The 23411-nt window shown below is 37.7% G+C and overlaps 3 protein-coding genes and 1 pseudogene across 8 annotated transcripts; 3 read left to right on the top strand and 1 right to left on the bottom strand.

Moving 5' to 3' along the window:
- Positions 1 to 47: 47 nt before the first annotated feature.
- Positions 48 to 5779, top strand: LOC122074799. The gene is made up of 6 exons (XM_042639771.1): positions 48 to 190; positions 433 to 496; positions 1163 to 1270; positions 1396 to 1494; positions 1758 to 1883; positions 5275 to 5779. Exons 1-6 carry the CDS (start codon positions 158 to 160, stop codon positions 5418 to 5420), a joined length of 576 nt encoding a protein of 191 aa, XP_042495705.1. The 5' UTR covers positions 48 to 157; the 3' UTR covers positions 5421 to 5779.
- A 1602-nt stretch (positions 5780 to 7381) lies between these two features.
- Positions 7382 to 9806, top strand: LOC122066066 (annotated as a pseudogene).
- LOC122084084 (DNA repair protein XRCC2 homolog) lies at positions 8177 to 23392 on the bottom strand. 6 transcript variants are annotated; one of them, XM_042652154.1, is made up of 13 exons: positions 23166 to 23392; positions 22820 to 22967; positions 21615 to 21745; positions 21085 to 21155; positions 19174 to 19236; positions 17553 to 17690; positions 17134 to 17227; positions 14701 to 14737; positions 14504 to 14604; positions 14322 to 14412; positions 9855 to 9951; positions 9650 to 9726; positions 8177 to 8690 (listed from the first exon to the last, which is right to left on the bottom strand). In XM_042652154.1, exons 1-10 carry the CDS (start codon positions 23352 to 23354, stop codon positions 14389 to 14391), a joined length of 996 nt encoding a protein of 331 aa, XP_042508088.1. In that variant the 5' UTR covers positions 23355 to 23392; the 3' UTR covers positions 8177 to 8690; positions 9650 to 9726; positions 9855 to 9951; positions 14322 to 14388. The 6 variants fall into 6 exon arrangements, with proteins under 6 accessions (XP_042508088.1, XP_042508072.1, XP_042508065.1 ...); XM_042652138.1 differs by lacking the exon at positions 9650 to 9726; XM_042652131.1 differs by lacking the exons at positions 9650 to 9726; positions 9855 to 9951.
- Positions 10165 to 10868, top strand: LOC122065989 (fructose-bisphosphate aldolase, chloroplastic-like). Its single transcript, XM_042629839.1, has 2 exons — positions 10165 to 10443; positions 10590 to 10868. Exons 1-2 carry the CDS (start codon positions 10165 to 10167, stop codon positions 10866 to 10868), a joined length of 558 nt encoding a protein of 185 aa, XP_042485773.1.
- Positions 23393 to 23411: the final 19 nt, after the last annotated feature.

Genomic DNA, 23411 nt, shown 5'->3' with positions numbered 1-23411 from the left:
AAATGATTCCATCTCTTAAGAGCCGTTGGATTCTACCGATTCCACTCACTTGAACCATTCTTGCGAGTTGTGACTACTAGAACCCTCTCTGCCGTCGTAGACACAATCTAAGGTAGAATTTGGAAAGGGATCTCCAACGGTGCCTGTCGCTGCTCTCATGATGCGCACATTAACACGACAGCTCAGTTCTGTAAGTGCTTCTCTGCTTTCCCAACTCGATGATCCTTAGTGATCCCTCATCCTTGATATTTAATGGATGCTTCATTTGGTCCCTTTCTTTGGAGAAATTAATGGTTTCGTCAGTGTTTTTCAATTGCTCTTGCTTGCAAGATTTGTATATTTAACGATTGTGATGCTTTGAATTTTATCTTTAGTGGGCTTAGTTGGTTTTTATTTCTTTTGATGTTGGAGTTCTGGTGATTGTTTCCGCAGTATTTGTGCAGAAAGAATCACGGGCTTGCTCAAACTCGCAAATTTTCTTCGTTCAATGGAAGAGGTATTCCATTTCCTTATTTTATTTTTATTTTTATTTTTTAAATAGAGTTTTGGTAGCTTCTCTTCCATTTGAGGCTTCGCAATTTCTGCTTTGTAAAATTCAGGTGTAGATGAAACCATCTTCTAACTTGAATTCGTGTTTTATAAAAAAAATTGGAGAATGTGTATTGATCTTTTTACGTTTTGGGAAACATATTCCATTGAAAACTTCAACAGAATTGTAATGATCATCTGTGCACTTCATGAATTCATGATATGTTATCTAATGATTTTATCGTCGACTTATGAGGACGAGCTGCCTTCAAATAAAATTCTCCATTTCCCCCTCCATAACTAGGTTAATGCAAAGACCGTGAGATTCCACCAACTAAAAAACAGTAGTCATGTGCATGTTAAGAAATTGTTCAATGAAATTGGATGGGGAATTGTCCTCTGTTTATTTGAGTTTCAAGTGGACACTGAAGACTTATGGGAAAGCTACATTTTTTTATATGACTTGTGTGATGAAATTATTAGAGTATAACTTGGTTACTGAACTGAGAGATGACAATATTTCCTATTACTAATCTCTTGAGAGAACCTGTAAATCTCCCATTAAAAGTTGTATTGTCTGCACTACTCTGTTCTGAACTAACTGGATGCTTGATGCACATCTTCTGCATGCCAGATGAGCTCTCAATGGAGGAGGAGGCTGAAAGGAAAATAGGTTGGCTGTTGAAGCTTATTTTCGCTGGGACTGCCACAGTTGTTGCTTACCAGTTTTTCCCTTACATGGGTATGCATCTTGGTTTTCCAGAGTAATATTTTCTTCTTCATGTTGCTAAATTACTCTTTTCTTTGTTCCCGTCAAGTAGTTAGAGGAGACAAATTTAATTTTTTTTCTAATGATTGATTTCCCAGGTGATAATTTGATGCAGCAGTCTGTGTCGCTCTTGCAAGTCAAGGATCCGTTGTTTAAAAGGATGGGAGCTTCCAGATTATCCCGTTTTGCTGTCGATGGTATTCTCTATCCATATCCTGCCATTCTGGATAATGCTATACCATCATATTATGGTGAAATGGTGTTTTTTAATGGAATGAGAACAAATCCCTTTACTGCTGAATTTTTATGTCACTGCTATTTTTTAATGTCCATTTTTCTGTCCAAAAACTGCGTTTAAATTCTTAATGGACATAGTTGATCTAGAGGTAGTGTTTTAGAATGTTTGGATGCTTAAATTTCTGATCAACATGTTTTTATGGTACATTTCTTTGTTTTGTAGATGAGAGAAGAATGAAAATAGTAGAGATTGGTGGAGCAAAGGAGCTCTTAAATATGTTAGGGACTGCCAAGGATGAACGCACACAGAAAGAAGCTTTGATCGCTCTTGTTGCCCTTTCACATTCAGGTTGGAATCATAATTTTATTTTCATGGAAAATGATCTTTTTACATTAGTGTTAATTTTATTTGGAAGTTTATTTCAACTTTTTAGCAACATGAAAAATTGGCATTTTCCGAGAGTTTCCCTTACCTGTTTGCTGTTTGAGATCTACAATTGTAGCCCATATCAAGTTTTTGAGTTAAATGAATATCATATTGTATGCCCTGAAACTACTTATTAATGATCCATAATCAATCCATATGGCATGAAAAATCCTTGTCAAACAAGAACTGAAATTTCAGGGAAACAGTCAAATTGATAACAGGAAATTTCTGAATTCAAACATCAGTCTATAATGATCAGATTTAATGAATTAACAGCAGAATGAAGTCTTAACAAAGCCCTGAAATCAGATCTGGTAATAGATATAGAAAACAGGGGGTTTTAAGGAATCATTTGAAGTAGGATTGTTCAAATTGCAAGGACTGGTTGGATCTGAACAAGAATAAGAAAGAATGTTACTCCAGATAGGTATTCTGTAATCAGATTTTAAGAAGCATAGTGCAAGCAGGATTCTAGACATTGATAGAAAAAGATTGTATTTTGAAACTGTTTATAAAATCAGACCTTAAACAGCCCAGTGAGAACCCAGTTTGACTGCACCAAACTGAAATGAACTACTACCGAGGCGACGAGCAAAGAACGGTTGCAAAATATCATCAGTCACAGCCTCATGTGGAATATCTGGAGTTTTCCACAACTATCTCATCGTCCTCTTCCACCATTGATTCAACCTCTTCAACCTTGAACGTACCCAATTCCTTGGTGTCTTCATAGTTATTCTCCTTGGTTTCGATCAATGGAATTGACCATATAACATTAACCCCCTTGGTTTCCTCTTCATATTCATTACCATAGTCTACATCATCATCAGGTGGACAAGGCTCATATACCTCTGTTGTTGGATCTGCCTCAACTGCTGCAACTATAGGGTTAGCATTCTGTTTCATGTGGTAGAATTTGGCAACATGCCCAAACTCATGGCAATTCAAGCACTTTGTGCACTCTTTCTTCATATGTTATTCCTTTTTATAGTTGTAGAATGTAATCCCTTTTCTTGATTTCAATCTTACCATTTGACTTCTTACGGTATTAAGATTTCCTATATCTACTTCTCCCCTGGTTTTCTATGATAAGTGCCTCATGTTAAGATGAACGCAATGATTTTCTTCTTGTCTCTTCATGCAAGAGACTTATTGTTACTTGACTCATTTTGAGGTCCCATCTGATGTATAATTACTATGAAACACCAGCAATGTCTTCCAGCCATAGGGTGAACTGAGCAGTAACAAGGCTTGTAATTTATTATTTAATAAAATCTTCATAGAGGAGAGCCGCTTCGCACAATACTCTGCACCTCGTTCAAAAATTCTACAACTAAAATTCTTTTTGTACTTCAGGTTTACAAGATTTTTGATAAAATAAAAAACTTTATTGCTAGAAGCTTCCTTTGATACAACCTTCTAATATATTCCACAATGAAAACACTGATGTCTCTATGAATACATGATGGAAAACAATATCATACACCCATTGCCAAATAAAGCGAGTTGCTTTTTTCAGTCCAAGGTCTTCCACTGGACTTCAAACATTTTATTTTCAGTTTCTCCATATCAACCTGTACAGGTGCATACAAATCCTTGCAATATAGTAAATCTTCCTTCTTTGCTTTCTAAATCATCCAATAGCTCCCATTTAAACTAACCATCATTGTCGCAATGTTTCCCTCCATTGTTTACACGCTTGTGATAACCAACAAATTTTACATCTAGTATCAAAAACCAAGCCCCTTTGTCCTCGTTATTTATTTACAAGAGCACTTCTTGCAGACTTCCTAACAATCTCTGAACTCACTCTCCTAAAACTGAGATTCCATCTGATCCCATTCTCCTCTTGGACCACACATTTTCTCACCAATTTGTTCCTAAAGTTCAAAATGGCATAAAATCGGGCATTTTTCTCCCAAAGGATCCCCCCACCAAAGATTCTTCCTGAACCTATTACCATTACATCAAACCTAAACTACCAACTCTTTGGGGCAAGGATGGGAGAAATCTATAATGACTACCAAGGAGCTCCTAAATTTGCCCATTCAGCCTTCCTGGAGTCCCACCCGTTTTCAGATAATCCATAGATGGACAGAATCACTTTGTGCTATGAAGAGTGCTGATCTAGAGGGAATCCCCAAAACCATTTAGCCAACTGTGCCATGTTCTTTATCTCCATATTACCAATTTCGACCCACCTCTCCAGTGACCCAACCAATCAAGTGATCTCACCTTCTTTCCCCTTGCTACCCCCCCCTCCCCGGCCAAACACACACACACACACACACACACACACATACTAATGATTTGCTCCTCCACCTACTTGGGAATTCTGAACGCTGACAAGTAACATGTTGGGATATTTGCAAAGGTGGATTTCAATAATGTGGTCCTTCCCCCAAGAGATGTAATTCCTCTTCCACGCTGTCAGTTTTTTTAGTATTACTTGATTAGAAGCTCCCAAAATATTATTGATATTGGTTTATCCCCAGAGGAGCCCTGGAACATCACTGATCACCTTGTAGCTTCACATCCAAGCATGGAACCATAGATTCCTCATGGGGAATACTTACAACTGCCACCAACTTTCCTAGTTGAACTCTTTAAGACCTGAGATCACCTGAATGGCTGAATGCATCTAAGAACTCCCCTCAAATTGGTCTTCTTTTCTACATTGTCCTCAGCAAACTGGAGATATGAAATCTCTATCCCATCTTCCCCCACCATGAAAGCCTTCACCAGCTTAACCCAAATGCCAGATTTTATCTCGCTTATTTTGATTTAACCCATAATGATTACATGTTTTAGATTGTTAAGTATACTAATGCACTGCAAAAAAATTCCAAGTGTCTATTTGTATCTGGGGATGAATTAATCAACTTTCCGAGACAGTAACTTGAGAGAACCCAAAAAATTGACATGTTCATAGTTTTGACTCCAGAATTATGAAGTTTATCCAATGGCAGAAAAATGGAGTGTCCTTTCACAGCTTATAACCTCTAATGATGTTCTGGGGCTTTTGATAAGTTCTAACCATTTCTTTCAAGTTTTTATGTCAAGAAGTCATTACTATGGGGGTGGCAAACATACTGATATATAGGATGTAAGGATCCTGTGGTTACTTTCATGGAGTTAGCTTACATTTTCCTCATGTAGCAACATTGTACTTATCATTAATTAGAAACTGCGGTGCCGTTGACGCATAGAATTATGTGTTTCTATCATTGGTTCACACACACACACATACATATCCAGTTGTTCGCTGTATCTACCTTCCGTAAGAATTAATTCTTGCTCTAAAAAATTGCAGATGAAGCTGTCAGAGCTCTGCACCTGGCTGGAGCAATCTCAGTAATTAGGTCAATTCCAGATTCTTTTCAGGATTCTGAAGTCATGGTCCACAAATCCAGCTTGCTGAAGAGGTTCCAAGATATGACATATGATACGACATCTTGAATTTTAATCAATAGGTCGGGAGAACTGGAAACTGTAGGCTCGTTCTCTTTTATGACTCGACAGCCTATCCAAATCTCGAGTGAAGATCTATCCACATCTCTTAAACAGATAAATGGAAGCTTACTGTGATATTTTGACAAAAATATCTGAATTTTGTATATAATCTGGAGGCTTTATGATGACTAGGATGTTCAAAATCCTGTTACATGCCTTCGGTGCTCTTTTCGATTCTTATTTCAGTTATCTGATTTGTGGTTCATATCCATGCCTAGTAATGGAGTACTGTTGCAAATATGGTGCAGGAATCCTTCACAGTAATGAGATTTGAAGTTGAAAATACAGCTAAAATTCTGCACTAATTTCTGCATTCGAAAAGTTGTGTTGTAATTCACATTATATTATTCATATGTAGATATTTGCAATATGAAAAAGTGTAGTAGGAATGAAAAGCAAACTGTCTTAACGGTTAGGTTTCCAAAGAACTTAGCGAGGTTCTCAAACTTTTGCATGTAAATAGCTACTGGGGGTCAGCACAAGCCCATTTTTAAGTGCAGAGATCAAACCCGCATGTTCTACTTTCCCAAGCCAAGTCCTAAGCGCTTTGGCTTTACGCCTAAGGGTGTCCCTGTTCTGGTCCAGAGTCAATATTTCCTTCACTGAGTTCTAACAATGAGGAGCTTATGGTTTCATGTTCCATTTCACTCCCCGATGGGTGCTTTTCACCCTTTTCTCATGGTATTACTTTACTATCGGTCACCCAAGAGTATTTAGCCTTGCAAACTGGTACTTGCTGATTCACACGAGATTCCATGTACCCCTCTGCAACTCGGGCCATATCTATTTGAAGCTGCCACAGGTATGTTAATTATACATAATTATTTCCATGTCGGATGAGTGGCTGCTGATATACCTCTAATACCCTCATGTAATGACCAAAACCCCCTTAAAAACAACTGTCTAGCGCAGTTGCTGAGCTGTGGCACTGAAAACCCATGCTCATTAGGAGGTTTTCGAGGTCGAAGCTCTTAGTTGTTATCTAATTCCTCTTCCAACTTTTCAGAAGAAAAAGTGACCAAAGCCCCCATGGAAGAACTGGTGTTGATCCTAATGAGACAATGCATACATGACACATGATCTGCATCCTCTCCCATGTAGGACAGAGCCCAGTGTACATCTGATGGCTGGAAGCCCCTTGGGGTGCATTCCTTAGGTGATCCCATCCATTGGATGTGGCTGGGCCATCTTCCACGTGGGAGAGAATCTGAATCCCATGACACATGAGGAATGTTCCTTGCATATTGGCATCACGATGTTGCCATTACTTATTTCGTGCCAAATGGTAGCTCCAACTTGTCCCAATTGTACTGTACATATGAGTATGGACCCACCCCTTACGGAACGTACACCTCACAAAATATGAGAACTGGCAGACTTGGTCTAGGTGGCTCATAACCTGAAAATGCTGGAACCACATGATTTTTTGTACTCAAATTCATGTCTGGTCTTAAATGAGAATCTAGCTGTTTGAGTTGTTTGTGTATCTGGCTGGAGGGTCAGCCAATAGAGATCTTTTCTCAGATCACAGGTCTATTGTCAACATATCAAAACTGGCGTTTTTAAACCAATACCAAGAAGATGGAACAAATATATATATATATATATATATATTCCCTCTTCTCAAAGAGATCCTTAGAAACTTCAGAATACTCACCACAACCTCAATTATCAAAAAAATTTAGTTGGTACAATGAAACGGTCATTAGAAAGAACAATAAAAACCCATATCACTTCTTACTCTGTGACCCATCTCAACCATTCAAAAACCCAGGAATAATCTCCACCTCGAATGCACCATCTCCCCTTGCCCCTATATATGCAACCTTATAGCTTGTAAAGTCACTCTAAACTAAACTGCATTTGGAGAGTCTTGAGAAAAGAGGCCTCAATCTCCGCCCTCTGCAATGGCCTCTGCTACAATTCTCAGGACTTCTTTCCTTCCCAAAAGATCAGAATGGTTTGCATCCAACTTGGCTCAGTCAACCTCTCACCTGCAGCCTACTTCCACGGTCCTCACTGTCCGTGCTGGTGCTTACTCTGATGAGCTCGTTAAAACCGCGGTATTGTTGCTTCTTACCCCATTGTATACTTTCAATCTTGGACAAAAGATTTGCTCCTTGTACTCTTTAGTTCTCTTAAACGAGTCAATAACTGGCGTTAAAATGAGCTAAAGTTGATTTGGGTAACTTGGGTAAGACAGGTGGTTTCTTATTGGATGAAAACAAAGCTGACCAACTAATTAAATGGAATTAATGAAGCTTAACTGGAGTAACCCCAAATGCAGCAACACCATTTCTGAATATCCCTGCCACATTTTTAAATTCTCTACACTAGAATGATACATCGTAGAATAGCAAATTTGTTCATATTTCCCACAAAAATCATTGAAAGTAATTCAGAATGGTGATCTGTTAAAGACTTCCCAACTAGTTCAGGTTAACCAGAAACTTTCAGATAATTGTTACTCTTTTCATGAATAATATATATGATAATCTACAAGACTAGGATTCACCAAAAAAAAATATAAAAATAAAAATCTATAGGTGACCACTAAGCCACTAACTAGATGTCTCTTTTGAGTCAGTGATGCACCCAGTACACCTCATGGGCAATCTTAAACTTCTGTGAACACTTGCTCTGCTATTTCCTCTAATTACTATTTCCCTGTTATCTGTACGGAAGGTTGGGGAGAACAAAAGTTTCCAATTGATGTGGCCCATTCCATGCTTAGACATAGTTGTTCAGAACACAATTCAGCATGTAAATAAAATTACAGAACAACAAAATTTCTCCAATTCTATCAAGTTATAGAAAAAATATTCTAAATCCCCCCCCCAGCAGGATACATCTTCCTTTCATTATCACCTGCTTCACCTGCACAGGCACTAGGAATATCCACGAGGACTTAACCCAGAAGTTGTATTGAAGTAACAGCTGCCTTAGCGATGGCTAACCATAACATACTACCAATTATAGTTTGTGACTGGATTTATTGTTTTGTACTAAGAAAACTGGGGCCTGACTGTCATGTTGTATTTGCAGAAAAGCATAGCATCACCAGGTAGAGGTATATTAGCCATGGATGAATCTAATGCAACTTGCGGAAAGCGATTGGCCTCCATTGGGCTGGAAAACACAGAGGCCAACCGCCAAGCTTACAGAACCCTCCTTGTGTCTGTTCCAGGACTGGGCCAGTGCATCTCAGGAGCGATCCTGTTTGAGGAAACACTCTTATCAGTCTACAATAGATGGTAAGAAAATGGTTGATGTTCTCAAGGAGCAGAATATAATGCCAGGAATTAAGGTTGACAAGGTAAGGAATATTCATTAGAATGACTGCATGACGAACAGGAACATGAGAATGAATCATAAGCATTATTTTCATAACAGGCATGCATTTATACATGCATCACTGTTTTTAAATTCATATCCATCTTTGCATGTCAAAGTTGTTGGCCCTTTGTCATGTTTAGCCATTCTGGAACATTCTCAATCAAACTCTGCATGTGCTTGTCTGTGCATGGTTGAGTGAATGAGAAATTGATGTGTACGAGTTCATATTACAATAACAATGTTCATTTGTAGGGACTGGTGCCACTGGCTGGATCAAATGATGAATCATGGTGCCAAGGACTGGATGGTCTGGCATCTCGCTATGCCGCTTACTATCAGCAAGGGGCACGCTTTGCCAAATGGTAAATTCACCATAAAAGATTCTAGAAATTATATCCAACCATCAGCTTTCAAAATTCTGTTTGCAAATGCTGATGGTACCCCTGTTATTGATCATATGCTAGGCGTACGGTTGTCAGTATTCCAAATGGGCCATCAGCACTTGCAGTGAAGGAAGCTGCTTGGGGTTGGGACGATACGCTGCCATTGCACAAGTAACTCAAATATTCTCTAATTCCCTCTATTTTTTGTTATTTAATGTCCAAGGTAGCTGGATAGGGAAATTAGAATAGGAAAACAAACACAATTCTGATGCACTGAACTACCCTCAGCTTTTGTTTAGTTACCGGTCCCACAGAACTAGAGGCTGTGAATTTCCAACATTCACATGTTCAAGATGACCACTACCAGCCACATAGTTGCACTGGCATTCTGGTGGAAAAAAAGCAAAATAGGGGTAGGAGGATGCAAATGCTTATCAGGCCTTGCTTGGCTGATACCTAAATTCATCAGAATTTCAGAAACGCCAAAGGGGCCTTAACAAGTTCACATTTAATACCTAGTGGCAAATTTAGTCCTGCAAAAGGCAGCATATTAAAATAAGACACCAATTGGCTTCAGAAGCCAGCTACAGATGATGATGGAAAGAACGGCGAATTGTACACCTGATTACATGAATAAAAATATAGGAAGAGCAAACACTACCTGGTCATGTGGCCCCTGAGCCAGAGGGGGCCATTGGGAGCATGCGACGAGGCATCCAACAGAGCGGTGCAGGGTGGTCATTTCGCTGCCCATGTGCCTGGAAGCAGGAGCGCATGGCCAGGTAGCATTCTTTTCTCCAAATATATATATATATATATATATAAATTTATAACTTTAAGAACTTTAACAAAATCAAGCAATTTAAAGTTCAATGTAGGTTAACTTGCAAACTAAAGACTTGTCACAAGAATGGATTCAAGTGAAGCATGCATATTTAGTGCTTTTTGTTAGAGGAGGCTGAAGGACTAGCATGTTCCTTGTTTTGTTGCTGCAGGACAATGGTTTGGTTCCCATAGTCGAACGTGAGGTTTTGTTGGACGGAGACCATGGAATTGAGAGGACCTTTGAGGTGCCCCAAAAAGTGTGGGCAGAGGTTTTCTTCTACATGTCAGAGAACAATGTTATGTTTGAAGGAATTCTGCTCAAGCCCAGCATGGTGACGCCTGGTGCTGAATGCAAGGACAAAGCCACACCAGATCAAGTTTCTGAATATACTCTGAAACTCCTCCACAGAAGGATTCCACCTGCTGTCCCGGGGATTATGTTATGCTTACTTTACCAGTCTAAATATTTCAATTACTTTAAGAGAAAAAGAAAGATAGGAAAAGGAGGAAGGAAAAAAAATGTCCACTTTGGGAAGTTTCACTTGTGAGTTTTCATTTCTTTCGCAAACAGTTTCTGTCAGGAGGACAATCTGAAGTTGAAGCAACCTTGAACTTGAATGTTATGAATCAAGGAGCAAACCCATGGCATGTTTCATTTTCTTATGCAAGAGCACTACAGAACACATGCCTGAAGACATGGGATGGAAGGCCAGAGAATGTGAAGGCTGCACAAGAAGCTCTCCTGGTACGGGCAAGGGCCAACTCACTTGCACAACTTGGAAAGTATACAGGTGAAGGCGAGTCAGAGGAAGCTAAGAAGGGGATGTTTGTCAAGGGATACACGTACTGAGCACTTCAAGCTAGCAACGTGTGATGCCAACTGTTTTGTCTAAAGCAACCATAAACCAAAGGCAAGCCATGTTAAAATAGGTTGACTAGCAGCATAAGTTCATCATGACCATTAATCTTGAAGGAGCAAAGTTGCAATTCATGTGAGTTGTTTCTGTCATAGAAAGTTCTTATGTGAATGTTCTATACTAAAATTTGACAAAAGATTCTCGAGTCAATTTTAAGTACTATTAGTTCAAAAGTGGGCAAAGTCATGCTGAAAAGTACCAGGCAATTCAAACCTCAAATGAGGATATTTAGTAGCTACCATCAATTTTCAGAATACCCTGTTATTGTGCCTCAGAGTCTAATACAGAAGTGCAAAGTACACAAGACAATGCATATGTTGAATATCAAGAATTCATTCTCTCCCCTTTTCCCCTTAGATCAAGGTTGAGAGAGGTTATGATTTGTACATCAATCACTGATACCAAATTATGGTCATACTAAGACATAAGCAGTTACAGTAAACTTGACTCAACAACCCATCTGAAAAGGTAAAACTGAATTCAAACTGCGTAAGAATTCTGATTAAATTGAATGGAGAAGTAGCAGATTATATGTTAACTGCAATCTCTGAATATGACATTTATTTGCTGGATAGTAATTTATCAAGATAAAGTAAAACCAATATTTTTTGCAAAAACACAGCTAAAACATTATATAATAAAAGTTATAAAACAGTGAATTGTAGAAAAAGTAATACATGGCCAGGTGGTATCTGATGCAGCTCAAAAAGAAATGAAAGAGTTTAATTGTCAAAAAAAAATGAAACCAAATACAAGATAAGGGTCAAAGAGTACCACTCATCTCATGAGTTGCCTGGAGACTCACTCAACCCAAGAGTGGGACTCACTCACCACAAGAGGTTACATTGGACCCAAATTCTTCTTCTCTCTACTTTTCTATACTATACAATTCAAATTTATAAGGGAATGGAGAACCGCCCATTGAAATATAGTCGTTAGAATAGAGCCATTGGAATAGTCTCCTGTCATTAATGACTAGTGATATCATGTCATAATCATATGTAGCCATCATTCTTCCCCGCATTGAAAGAACTCATCCTAAAGGTTGCAACCATCTTCATCATCCAAGTGTCATAACCAAGCTTCTTCAACTCATGCTCTACCTCTAACATGGTGTTCAAGATCGGAACATGCTTTGATAGCAAGTTGATGCAGCTCAAAAATATATAGAAGAGCTCTATACCAAAATAAGAAACCAAATACAAGATAACACGAGTCAGGGAGTACCACTTGACTCTGGGGTCGCTTGGGGACCACAAGATGACCTCAAACTCAAATGGGAACCCACTCAACCCAAGAGTGGGGCTCACTCACCACAAGATGTTACATTGAACTCAAATTCTTCTTCTCTATGCTTTTCTATACTTCACAATACAAATATATAAGGGAATGGAGAAGTAGCAGTTCGAATAGAACCATTGAAATATAGCCATTGGAAATTGATGACTAGTGACATCATGTTGCTATTAATCACAAAGATATACTTTGTAACAGATCATCAAACATGTGCCTATGAAGAATACAGCCAATAGATCATAGATAGACTTCTAGCTCAATATAGCACCATGAACAATCAGGTTATCATAAGACTAAAATACAGCTACCATCTGCAAATATTTTGGGGAGGGGGTGAGTGAAGCCAAGAAAGCAGCATCAAGCACCCAGGAATCAAAGGCAACATGGGGTAAAAGGCAAACTGGAATAGACTGCACAGTATTTTACCTAATGACTCGGTGATCTTGGCTGAGACTACTTCTGACGGAAGCCTTGGAAGGGAGTAACATGAATGACCTAGAGTAAACTATCAAACATGTCTTTTTCATTGGCTGAAGACGCTAAGTGGTAATGCAACCCTGGGTCACAAACTCCTGCTTTCAAGTCACTATAGGCCCCACTAAGATGAACGAATTCCCAAATAGAAGGGCAAGTGGCAACCTTGTAATTTCAGGAATAGTTTAGACCTTTAAAAGTGACGTAATCTAGTAACAGGACCAAACTTTAAGTATAAGTTCAAAAGAAAGGCTTTTCTGGTACTGAGAATGAAGTGGAAATGAAATAGAATTACAGTTCAGAAGTGAGGGCTTTTTTGCAAATAATAGGAGTTTCGCCGTACTCGCAATTTAGAGGAGTACTTTCTTCCACCTCTCAATGTTGCAACAGAACCAATGGAAGACTGGTTTCGCAAACAACCCAGCCTCCCAACAAGGATCCAAACCACGGGAAAATTTAGGGTACAATTCTTAATCAAATCCAAACTACAACAAACCAAGAAACCAAGTGGTATTTCAATTATAAATTCATGAAACTAAGAGTAGAGGTTGTTGCTGGTTCAGCAATGGTTTAAAGCTTGGCTCTAATGATAAGGTTGGTTTTCAGGGACAAAGACTTAGGGTTGATTCAGCAATGGTTTAATGCTGAGAACCATGTCCTTAGGTACTTTAAGCCCACCCCAAGAAAAAGATTGTTGTATATCAGGCACAATCATTTGAGGATTGAAGGCTACACTAATGCCTATTGGACTGGCTCCATTTCTGAAAGATGGTCCACATTAAGCTATTGCACATTAGTGGGTGGTAATTTGGTCATATTGAGGAGCAAAAAACAGCATGTTGTGGCTAGATCAAATGCAGAGGTAGAGTTTAGGTAAATGGCTATGGAGTAATGTGAATTCCTATGATTGAGATGGTTGGTCCGGGAATTGGAATTTGAGGGATGGATCTACACAGCTCCATTTTGATAACAAGGTTGTTATAACTACTTCTTACAATCCCGTGCAACATGTCTGAACAAAGCACAATGAGGTAGACCATCATTTCATCAAGGAGAAGATTGACTCTGATTAAAATTGCACTCCTTTGTGAAGACAAGTGATCAATTGACAAATATCTTCACCAAAGTGCTCATTCCTCACCAATTCAGTACCCTTTTGTGCAATCTGAGAATATATGACATTTATTCCCTAGCTTGAGGGGGAGTGTTAGAGTTTATGTCATAGGAGTAGTTTGGGAACTGGTTTATTTTCGTTTTTTTACCTTTTGCATCCATAAGGAGATGTATGTAATTCCTCCTATCATGTTAGTACACCAATATAGGTGGGAAGAGCTCTCTCTCTCACATACGATTGTACGCATCTCTTTCTCTTCTTCCTCTCATCTTCTTCTCTCGTCCTCTTACTTCTCCTCTACTCTTTTCTACTCTCTTACCTTGATCCTTGCTTACTTCCAACTGTCTTATCCAAATCTAGTAGATGAATTATAAAAAAGCTTTCATCAGTTTGGAAATTAAGTTCATCACATATAGCTGCATTGAAACTACTCTGCGAGGACATGTGAAATTTTACACAAGCAGAATGATCTAGGATACAGAAACAAAGAATATTTGAAAACCTGACGTGATGAGAGAGATCAGCTGACAAGTTGCAAATCCCGATTCCTTGCTATTGTTAATGCACCTTCACGCAATCATGAAGATACCAGCCTGCAGCATACGTGCGACAATAAAATAGAGGAATTCCAAAAAAAAGAAAAATATTACAGCTGTTGGGAATTTGCATGATGCATGTCCTTACATCTTTCACAGTAAATTTGTCCAAGAAACTCAGAGGTGGCAGTAACCATTCAGTCTCATAGATTGGTGTAATTAGATGTTTGCTGTTAGCAAGATATTCATCTGCAAAATCGTTAGAGCAAGTTTCCATACAATACAGATAACACTTCTCATTAACAAGAGCAGGTAATGTGTTTCAGCAAATGAAAAGCACCATACCTGAGACTCTTACAAGAACCCTATGTGTAACAAATGACTGCAAGAAGAAGCAAGATAAAGTAAGGATCAATTAAATAAACTGAACGTAAAAGGAATAGATTCCAACTATAACTGTCCATAAGGATATTAAGTGAGACTGAAACAGGCAGTGAAGCCCACTAGTACAGTGATTTAAATCCAAAACTGAGAAAAGTTGGGAACCTCATGTGAGGCAGGTCTTGTTGAATTCGTTTCCAACATAAAGGCTCCAAAGGTAGCAGAGTAACATCTCACATCAGCCCTCATAGAGTCATAGGTTTATTCTAGGATAATATGGATGGTCTAGTATCCAGCAGACATACTTGAGGTTAAATGGATGATTTTATTCGATTAGAGATTGTACTTAACTGCTGAGATCAAGTTGTTGGGTATTGATCACGAACAGCCTATTCAAACTGATTCCATCCTTGTTGGTGTCACTCCACTTGATGTAATACTAGATCACATACGACCTAATCCCAGGCAGGATCTGAAAATTTAGCTGAATAAGGAGAAAATTGGGAACTCACAAACCGTAGCTCAAATGGAGCTGAAACTCGGAGTAGATGAAGGTCCTATATGGGTCAACAAGCCCTCAAGAGATAAAACAATTCTGATGGTTGAATTGAGAGTTACGTTGTTGACATGAATTAGGAAACTTTTGATAACTTGAGATTTCAACCTCCGATGAACCTCAAATTTGGAGTGAAGATCCGTTGTACGATGAATAGGTATCCTTCAAAATATGAGCCTCAACTGATGGCTGGTTGGGAAGTTATGCTTGAGGAATGAAAAAGGAAACTTTATGGAGATTCTCAGTAGCAGCTTCAAGCTGAACTTCCGGTCTTCAAATGACTCTCAAACACTCTCTCACAAAGGCTAAAACAGAAAATAAGAAAGAAGAAAAAAGAAATTGATGGAGGGTTGAGAAGGGGGAAGAAGATAGGTTATGGACATCTCATCCCTCAAGTGTAGGCATCTCACCCAACTGCATCCCACAGCGAAACAGCACAAGTCATCTCTAAATCATTCTTCATTAACTTAAAATTGATTTACAGCAGGTCCTCTTAAATAGGAGTGAACTCAACTTACAAATTAGAAGGTAACCAAAAAAGAAACTAACTAAGAATAGAAACTGATTGACTTTCCTAACAACAAACTACTTGTTAACCAAGCAAATGTAAAGATAGAAACTAACCAACTGCTTTATTCTTTGCCCGGGAAACTAAACTAAAGCACTAAAATAGAAACAAAGCTTCCAAGCTCTAGCTATCAATGGAGAGGAAATCTGGGATTCTGGAAGCTGCAGGACACTCTTCAATCGAAGGCTGCTGTAGGGCCTTCTAGAAGTCTCAATAATAAGACAAAATTGCAAGGGTTACTGTTCACGTGAACAGTAACTCGTGAAGTGTTTCTGGCTTGAGGGGACTAAGGTGGGGGCTGGCTGGTCCAACATTAGACCTGGTTTGATGGGGCCAGCAGCCCCTTCCCTGTGCAAGCTTGATCTACATCACCACTGACCCATGCTCTTGAAGTGGGAAGGTTTTTTCAAAACCTAAGACATATATCTTCCTTTTCTGTATTATCTATGTTGTCCTACCTTAGTCCTGCATTAATCATAATTCCATCCTAGTTACTTTCCCTAACCAAACTATACCATTAAATCTAGGAGTAGAGAAATATCTAATGCATTTTATATCTACATTACCTCTTTAGACCTGTCAACTTCCTAAGCCTTTGGGGCACAACATTTTGTTTCTAAAAGTACAGTTTCTTTGCATCCTACATCACTTTCAATTAAAGTTGTCCTGCATTAATTGCTGCACTTTTTATAATACTGAACCAGTTGATCAGCGTAGAAGTTATAAGCTCAGAGGGTACTATAACTGTATGCTAGTAGCATGAGTCATTCCACAGCATGTAATTAAAAGCCACAGGCAACTATTTAACATTCCTTTCATTATTATCTCTTTAAGAACCATAACACTTGGATTTTAAACAATAAATAAGAAGCATTCAACCCTGTTATTTAAAGTGGGTCCCTGTTTCTGTTGTTTCTGGGGTGAGAAGGTGTGGTCCTGTATTCTTTGGCCTTGCTCTATATGTTGTCCCCTTTTCTTCTTAATACATTCTCTCTCTTTTTGCCAATTGTATGAAAAGGAAAAATCTCTATCAAGTGCGTTAAAAACCATAGAATATGGTAGTAATCAAAACTTGAAGACAAACTGTGATTTAACTTAGTAAAATGGTCTTTCATCAACAAGAAATACAAGATCAAACGATTGGCAACAGCAAAAAATCTTTCCAGATAAACATGATACATGAAGGTGATACCAGTAACCAGTCAGACCCATCACACCCAGAAAGTGATTTTATACAACATACTTGACAGCTAACCAGCAAGAGATCAAATACCTGCCACACTGACGGCATGTAATCACGATAAGAATATTTCTGCAGATCCATTGTGGAGGTTTTTAAATCTGAGGCATCTTGCAAAGACCATTTTCTGAAAGTCATGTTGCAGAATGTTTCAGCACATTATTCAAACTAGATTACATATTCAAAAGAAAGCAATGACAGGTAACTATCTATCCATCTGCAAAATAATTGGAAGCATTCCTTTCCACAGCATAAATAATTATAAGTCAGTTATTCATAACAATGTAACAGATAGTGAACAATGCTTTTAGTACTTAACATCTTCCATGGATGATTAGTCTCCTCCAACCTGGGAGTACCTTATGGAATATTACTTAAAAAATTTCTCAAAAGAACTTACAAGAAGGTACATAACACAAATATGTGTGTACGTTGGAGCCTCAGGGACTAACCTTTTAGCCTCACTTGAGAGAGGTCCATCCCCAAATATGGTAGCTTTTGAAGCTAAAACAAGCATTGGCTGCATCTGTAGAAGATTTTGAATTTCCTGAACAACAGTTTCCGTAACACTTTGAAGAGAGATACTTTTCCTGCAGAACCAAGTAAAAAAGGAAGAAAATGAAACCTATGGAATTTAATCAAGGAGATGTAAATTCAATATTGATCCCCAAAAGGTTGGGAGAAAAAAAAGATTAACAAGATGGGATTCAGAAGAACAAATTGTCAGGCTTGATTAGATATGTGGATTAGTTTATAAAATTGCAATAATAATGGCTTCTCCTTTCTATGTTTTCCATATTAGAACATTTCATTTTGCAGTTTTTCTTCATACCTCCCTTACTCCCTATCCATTACACTAAAACCTGAATGAGCCATTACTGATTACTCTTTGAAGAGCAACTCTTAACTCTCTTTATTTTATACTATCAGCCAGAAAATAAAGTGGACCAATAGAGAAGACCTTATTGTTATACTAAGATTTGCCAAATTGCACATTATAAAGTAGTTAAAGACGATGTTCGAAATTCCGGTTGAGATGACTGAAGTTTCGCGAAATATTTTGGTTTCAGGCTCAAAATGGAACACTATGCCACATCAAAAAGATTACAAAGTTTCAACTGCAATTTTGGTCGAACTGCAAAAATGAACAAAACATACCAGTCATTTTGGCAAAACTTTTACATTCCCATTATATATCTGAAAATTCATTCCGTTCAAAATTGCAACAATTACTTGTGTTTCAACCAAAACCTGTGGAACCCTAGGATCTAGATTTTCTGCAAAAAAGCTTCAATTATAGGGGTGTCAACAGTTGTACTTATTAGTGTCTTTGATAACACATTTTAACATTTGTGTACTATTAAATGGTTTTCTTCAATTTTAATACATTTTTCAATTGCTTTCATTGCAATGTTGTGTTTTCTAGTACTAAATAATAGAACAGGATACAATGTGCGACAATGTTTAGTAGCAACCTCAGCTTCGAAGCCAACTACCTTTTTTGGTGTTTTCTTTTCAATCTTTTGTTTGAATTTATGTAATCATGGTTAAATAGGCTTTCCCTGATGTTTTATGGGGAACTTCAACAGTTTGACCACCAAAATGCAATGATCGAAAAATGTATAATATTTTGACCAAAATTTTAGTATTTGTGAAATATTTCGGTTTCAACAAGGGTTGGAACCCTGTTCGAGTCGAAATTATGGACCTTGGTTAAAGACCAGAATCTCCTACCAGACCAAATGCCAGAATATTATTTTCATTGGCCTATTAACAAACTGAGACTGAAGATAGAAAATGAAAATGATAAAAGATAACAAGAAAGAGCCTCAACTTTTTAGCCTGAAGTAAAGGTCCCAGTATAATAGGAAAGAAACAAGAACTAAGCCATGAAGGAAATGTGATATTAAAAAAGCAGTAACCAATGATGACTATAACTAAGAATTCTGAAGGGGACAATAATTGTCAGAAAATAATTATCCTGTCATAGAACAATATTTGCAGGATCCAAAAATCACATGTTTCAACACTTTATCCAATCAAAGTGAAAGATTATCCCAATCAGTTAATTACCTTTTATCACCTCCAATTGGTAGCATTGCAGAAGCTCGATCCACCCAATAGAATGCACTTATGCTGTCAATAATCAGAACTGAATACTAAGATTATAACGTAAAATTACATTAGCCATCTTCCAGATATAGCATTTACATATGTGCTGGAACTAGCATGGTTTCACAACTCAACAGGGTGAGTAATCCAAGAGAATCTAAAAATCCCAGACAGTATAAACAGGCAAACAATATCACCACATATGTGAGAGATAAGTTAATAAAATTATAAAACTGAAAGTTAGCAAAATATTTTCTTTAGTTCTCAATGCCTTGGCTATACTGCCTTCGGGTGAATTTCTGTTTCGGCACTTTCTGGAAGGGATGAATTAAATCAGGTTAGGAGGTAAAGGAAAGTCATTGCCTCGGTAATAGTTGAGACTGCTTTATTTCCTATGCTTTTCTGATTCTTTTTTTTTTTTTTTTTTCTAGGAGATGTGCTCCATTTAGAAATGTGTTCCTCATATGCTTTTGCAATTTACAGCAAGATTTTGATTTTCAGTGACAGCCCTGCCGCCCGCCCCATTGGGGGGGGGGGGGGGGGGGGAATAGCAAGCGTGAAATAAAATGATTTCTTCTCTATGGCTAAGCTAATGGGATCCTGGTTCAATCCTTTTAACAAAATCAGAATCCTCAATAGACAGGATCATAGGGAGGTGAGAACACAACCAAAATTGAGCAATTTTAATAACAAAGGATGAAGTAAAGAAAGATAAGGAGAAATGACTTGAAGAATCTCACCCCAAGCCTAGGCTAGAATCACACTAGCCACCATAGTATCTCACCAGGTCAGCATCCCTCTGCAGTCTGTCTATCAAAGAAGAATAGTAAAACCAAATTTCATTCAAATTTTGATTTCAAATGCATACAGACAGATCTTTTATAGAGAGACTGGGATAGTTCTAAACACCCATTGGAACTGAGTCCTAGACTTAATGGTCTGTACACAGGGTTTAAGTATCAGCAGGTATCGTATTGAATTGGCCGATACATATAGGTATGGTGGGTATCAATACGATACTTTCTTTTTTCAAAGTCGTTTTTTTTTTTTTTTAAGTTTGTATCGACCGATATAGGACCAATATGGGGCTGATACGGAACCGATACAGTTAAGATACTTGATATGCATCCTTTAAACCTACAGAACAGAAAATGTGAGTGAGAAACAAAACAGAGAGCAACTGAAAAGGCCTTGAAACTTGTTTTTTTCTTCAATATGGGTTGGAGGAAATCATTTAACATAAAAAAAAAAAAAAAAAGACCCTTCAACAAGTTTTGGGGACTTACAGTGATCAAATCAATGATCAAAATAAATTTGGGCAAAAACGTGGTAAAGTTGCAAACCTCTCTTGGCATCAGCTCTCAGGAGTTTGGCCACCATTGCAATGCTACTATAGAGATTTGATGCTTTCCATCCAACTCCTTTTTTTTTTTTTTTTTTTTTTTTTTTTTTTTTTTTTACAAGTTACAAACACTGATACCCAGAAATATACATGGTGTATATCTTTAAATTTCAGTTTTTAAATCTTTTGATGTTGTCAGTAAAAAAAAAAAAAATTTGTAGAAATGGTAATGCTTCGTGACGGGGCCTCTTATAAGGACATGTCTGCGTGTCATGTTTATTAGGGTTGCCATGTCAGAGATGAAATCAAGACACAAGTCAGTGTCATTGTCATGAAGTTGGCTCATGAATCACCAACCACATAAAGAAACTACCAAGAAAATTGTGGCAACAGAAAATCAAATTTTAATTTACAAAATAAATACTGAACAGAACCACTATCTCTGCAAAAATCAAATGGAAATAAAGAAAGTGTAAAAAGAAAGTAGTGAAAATAACAAAGACTCAGAATTTAAGAACTATAAGACAGACCTGTCGATCATAAGGAAATGAACACCAACACCATGTGCTTCACTTTCCTTTTGAAGTTGACAATGCAATGTCTATAAATCCAATGCAAATAAAACAACTCTTTAATATAATTAACAAATACTTCCTTTTCCACACTGTAATAATAATATATTGTGACTATAAAGAAATATTGCATTCATATTTCAATGACAATGTTCACCAAGAACTATTCGAGGCCACTTCAGTTCACACAAAGTTACAAGATTTCGGTGTCTGAAACCAAAATGGCTGAAATAGCATTGAAATTACTGAAATGGCACCAAATATGGTCCATTCAGTGAAAAAAAAAAAAAAAAGGTTGAAGACCCCTCGATTCGATTCCATTTCATCAATTGTAGAAACCAAAAATATTTCATCAAAATTTCGGTCCTCCAAAATTTCAAACTATGGTTATACAATGGATAGCACCATCTAAATAGATAATATTTTTGTGGGAAATGTGGGAAACACCCCTTGTAACGGTGACGTCAAGTAAATGTTGAACTCCTCACCTTAAGAGCAGCCAAAAATTCAAAACTGTTGTAAGAACGGACGTACAAGAAACGTTTCATGCAAGATACAAATAGTTCCTCATCGAAATTGAAATCCTCATTTGGGCCCCCATTGTTCATATTGCTTGATCCTAGTCAAATTAAAAACCAACTTCAATAAGTGAATGAGGTCATTTGCTCAATTTCTACATGAGGAATAAAATTGACTCGTCATTCAAAATTGTACTCCAAGCATCAGTAAATCAAATGTATGAGAACTGTGTTTGGAGTTTAAATGAGCACCTAAAGCATATCGGAAGCACAAAAGTTCAAACCAGACAATCAGACACATAATATGATATGGACAATTGGACATGTTTTAAGAAAAAAAAAAAAAATTGGTCCAGTAGGAAAGGCTATAGGGGGCATAACCTTGGAACTTCAAGTATCAATACTGCATTTTGGTAATGGGAAGCCACAGTCATTGGATCTACTGAGGTCCAATGGGGGAAGGTGACTCTAAAGGTGGAGGTCCAGTGCGGATTGGGAAGGGGAAAGATCATCCCGTGGTGCATGTCTGTCAAGTCTTATTAGACAAACCAGGTCTTCAAAGTCTACCATTTTCACCTACTTACAGTGTTGGAAAAGATAGCAAATGAGTTAGTGGATGACTCACTTTGACAAGCAAGTTTCGTAAAAACCACAGATTTGTTGTGAGATGTCATCACCTATGGTTTCAGTTTCTTTCTTATTGTGCTCATAAGTTCCAATTATCTTGGTTTTCACCAGAATATTTTAGTAATTTAATAAAACAAATAAATTAATTGAAAAAAAATTAATTGCAGAGGGAGTAGGAAAAATTCAAACAAATGTGGCAAGGAAGAAAGTTATGACTACCAAAAAGAGAGGGAGAAGAATCTATAAGATCCATAAATAAATAATGGAACCAACCTATGGTTCAATATCATTGAAATTTTCCAAAAAATGCACCAATTTATTCTATCAGGTGCACTACGGATTATATATGAAACTATATACAATAGTGGTGTTCAAGAATGAAATACCGCCAAGTGACAACAAAAATTCAGTAACAAAAGGGTAGGGACACAACACATATAGATTATTCGATTTCCTTTTATTACAAATGAAACATTAAATCCAAATAAAAGAAAGTTCATAATAATAGTATTATAGTTAGATTGAACAAAAAGAAGCATAAGACTTACTGTTAGCTTCCATTATGTGCAACTTTAGTGATTCCGAGAGACGTAGAATATCAAAGCGACAATCCAAATCAAAGTAGATTACTAAACGCTCTAAGCCACCATAATACACTCCATTCCACTCTCTGGGAAGAACACAACTGATTGCAGCCTACATGTAATACAAACAGAAACGTATTATTTATATGGACCAGAGCATCTTCATATAATTGGAGAAACCTTTAGAGAATGTAATAATTTAAGAAAACCTATCAGAGTGAAATGATTAAATTACTTCAAGAAAACCTTAATAAAAAACATCAAATATCATTTTCATCCTATGAAATATACATAAGAAAAGAGGGAATACCTGGACCAGTATCTGGGTTTTGGCGGAGGGGGAAGGACCTACGATCTCAACCACGTTACCGACACGGAGAGGAACGCGATGGAGAGGAGGGAGAAGCAATAAAGGACGCTCTGTTAAGACCCTTTCAAGCATTTCTTTTGCGCTCTCGTCGCCATTAATCCATCCTCCGAGCTCCGTTGCAGAATCCATTACGTATCTCTGTTTTGTGAGGGTTATTGTGGGGCGGGGGTGGGGGTGGGGGTGGGG

Source organism: Macadamia integrifolia, chromosome 1, assembly GCF_013358625.1.
Source record: "Macadamia integrifolia cultivar HAES 741 chromosome 1, SCU_Mint_v3, whole genome shotgun sequence".
Lineage (NCBI taxonomy): Eukaryota > Viridiplantae > Streptophyta > Magnoliopsida > Proteales > Proteaceae > Macadamia > Macadamia integrifolia.
The sequence above is the reverse complement of the archived record's forward strand: the minus strand, read 5'-3'. Positions and strand labels throughout refer to the sequence as shown.

Excerpts from the sequence above, each read along its gene's own strand:
- LOC122065989 (XM_042629839.1), top strand. The coding sequence starts at position 10,165 with ATGTTCCTTGTTTTGTTGCTGCAGGACAATGGTTTGGTTCCCATAGTC. Across the intron at positions 10,444-10,589 it reads ACAGAAGGATTCCACCTGCT|TTTCTGTCAGGAGGACAATC; the intron begins GTCCCGGGGATT and ends TTTCGCAAACAG.
- LOC122084084 (XM_042652154.1), bottom strand. The coding sequence starts at position 23,354 with ATGGATTCTGCAACGGAGCTCGGAGGATGGATTAATGGCGACGAGAGC. Across the intron at positions 21,156-21,614 it reads AATTTTTGGCTGCTCTTAAG|ACATTGCATTGTCAACTTCA; the intron begins GTGAGGAGTTCA and ends TTGGATTTATAG. Across the intron at positions 17,228-17,552 it reads CTCTCAAGTGAGGCTAAAAG|AAAATGGTCTTTGCAAGATG; the intron begins GTTAGTCCCTGA and ends CATGACTTTCAG.
- LOC122074799 (XM_042639771.1), top strand. The coding sequence starts at position 158 with ATGATGCGCACATTAACACGACAGCTCAGTTCT. Across the intron at positions 497-1,162 it reads TTCTTCGTTCAATGGAAGAG|ATGAGCTCTCAATGGAGGAG; the intron begins GTATTCCATTTC and ends TCTGCATGCCAG. Across the intron at positions 1,495-1,757 it reads ATCCCGTTTTGCTGTCGATG|ATGAGAGAAGAATGAAAATA; the intron begins GTATTCTCTATC and ends TTTGTTTTGTAG.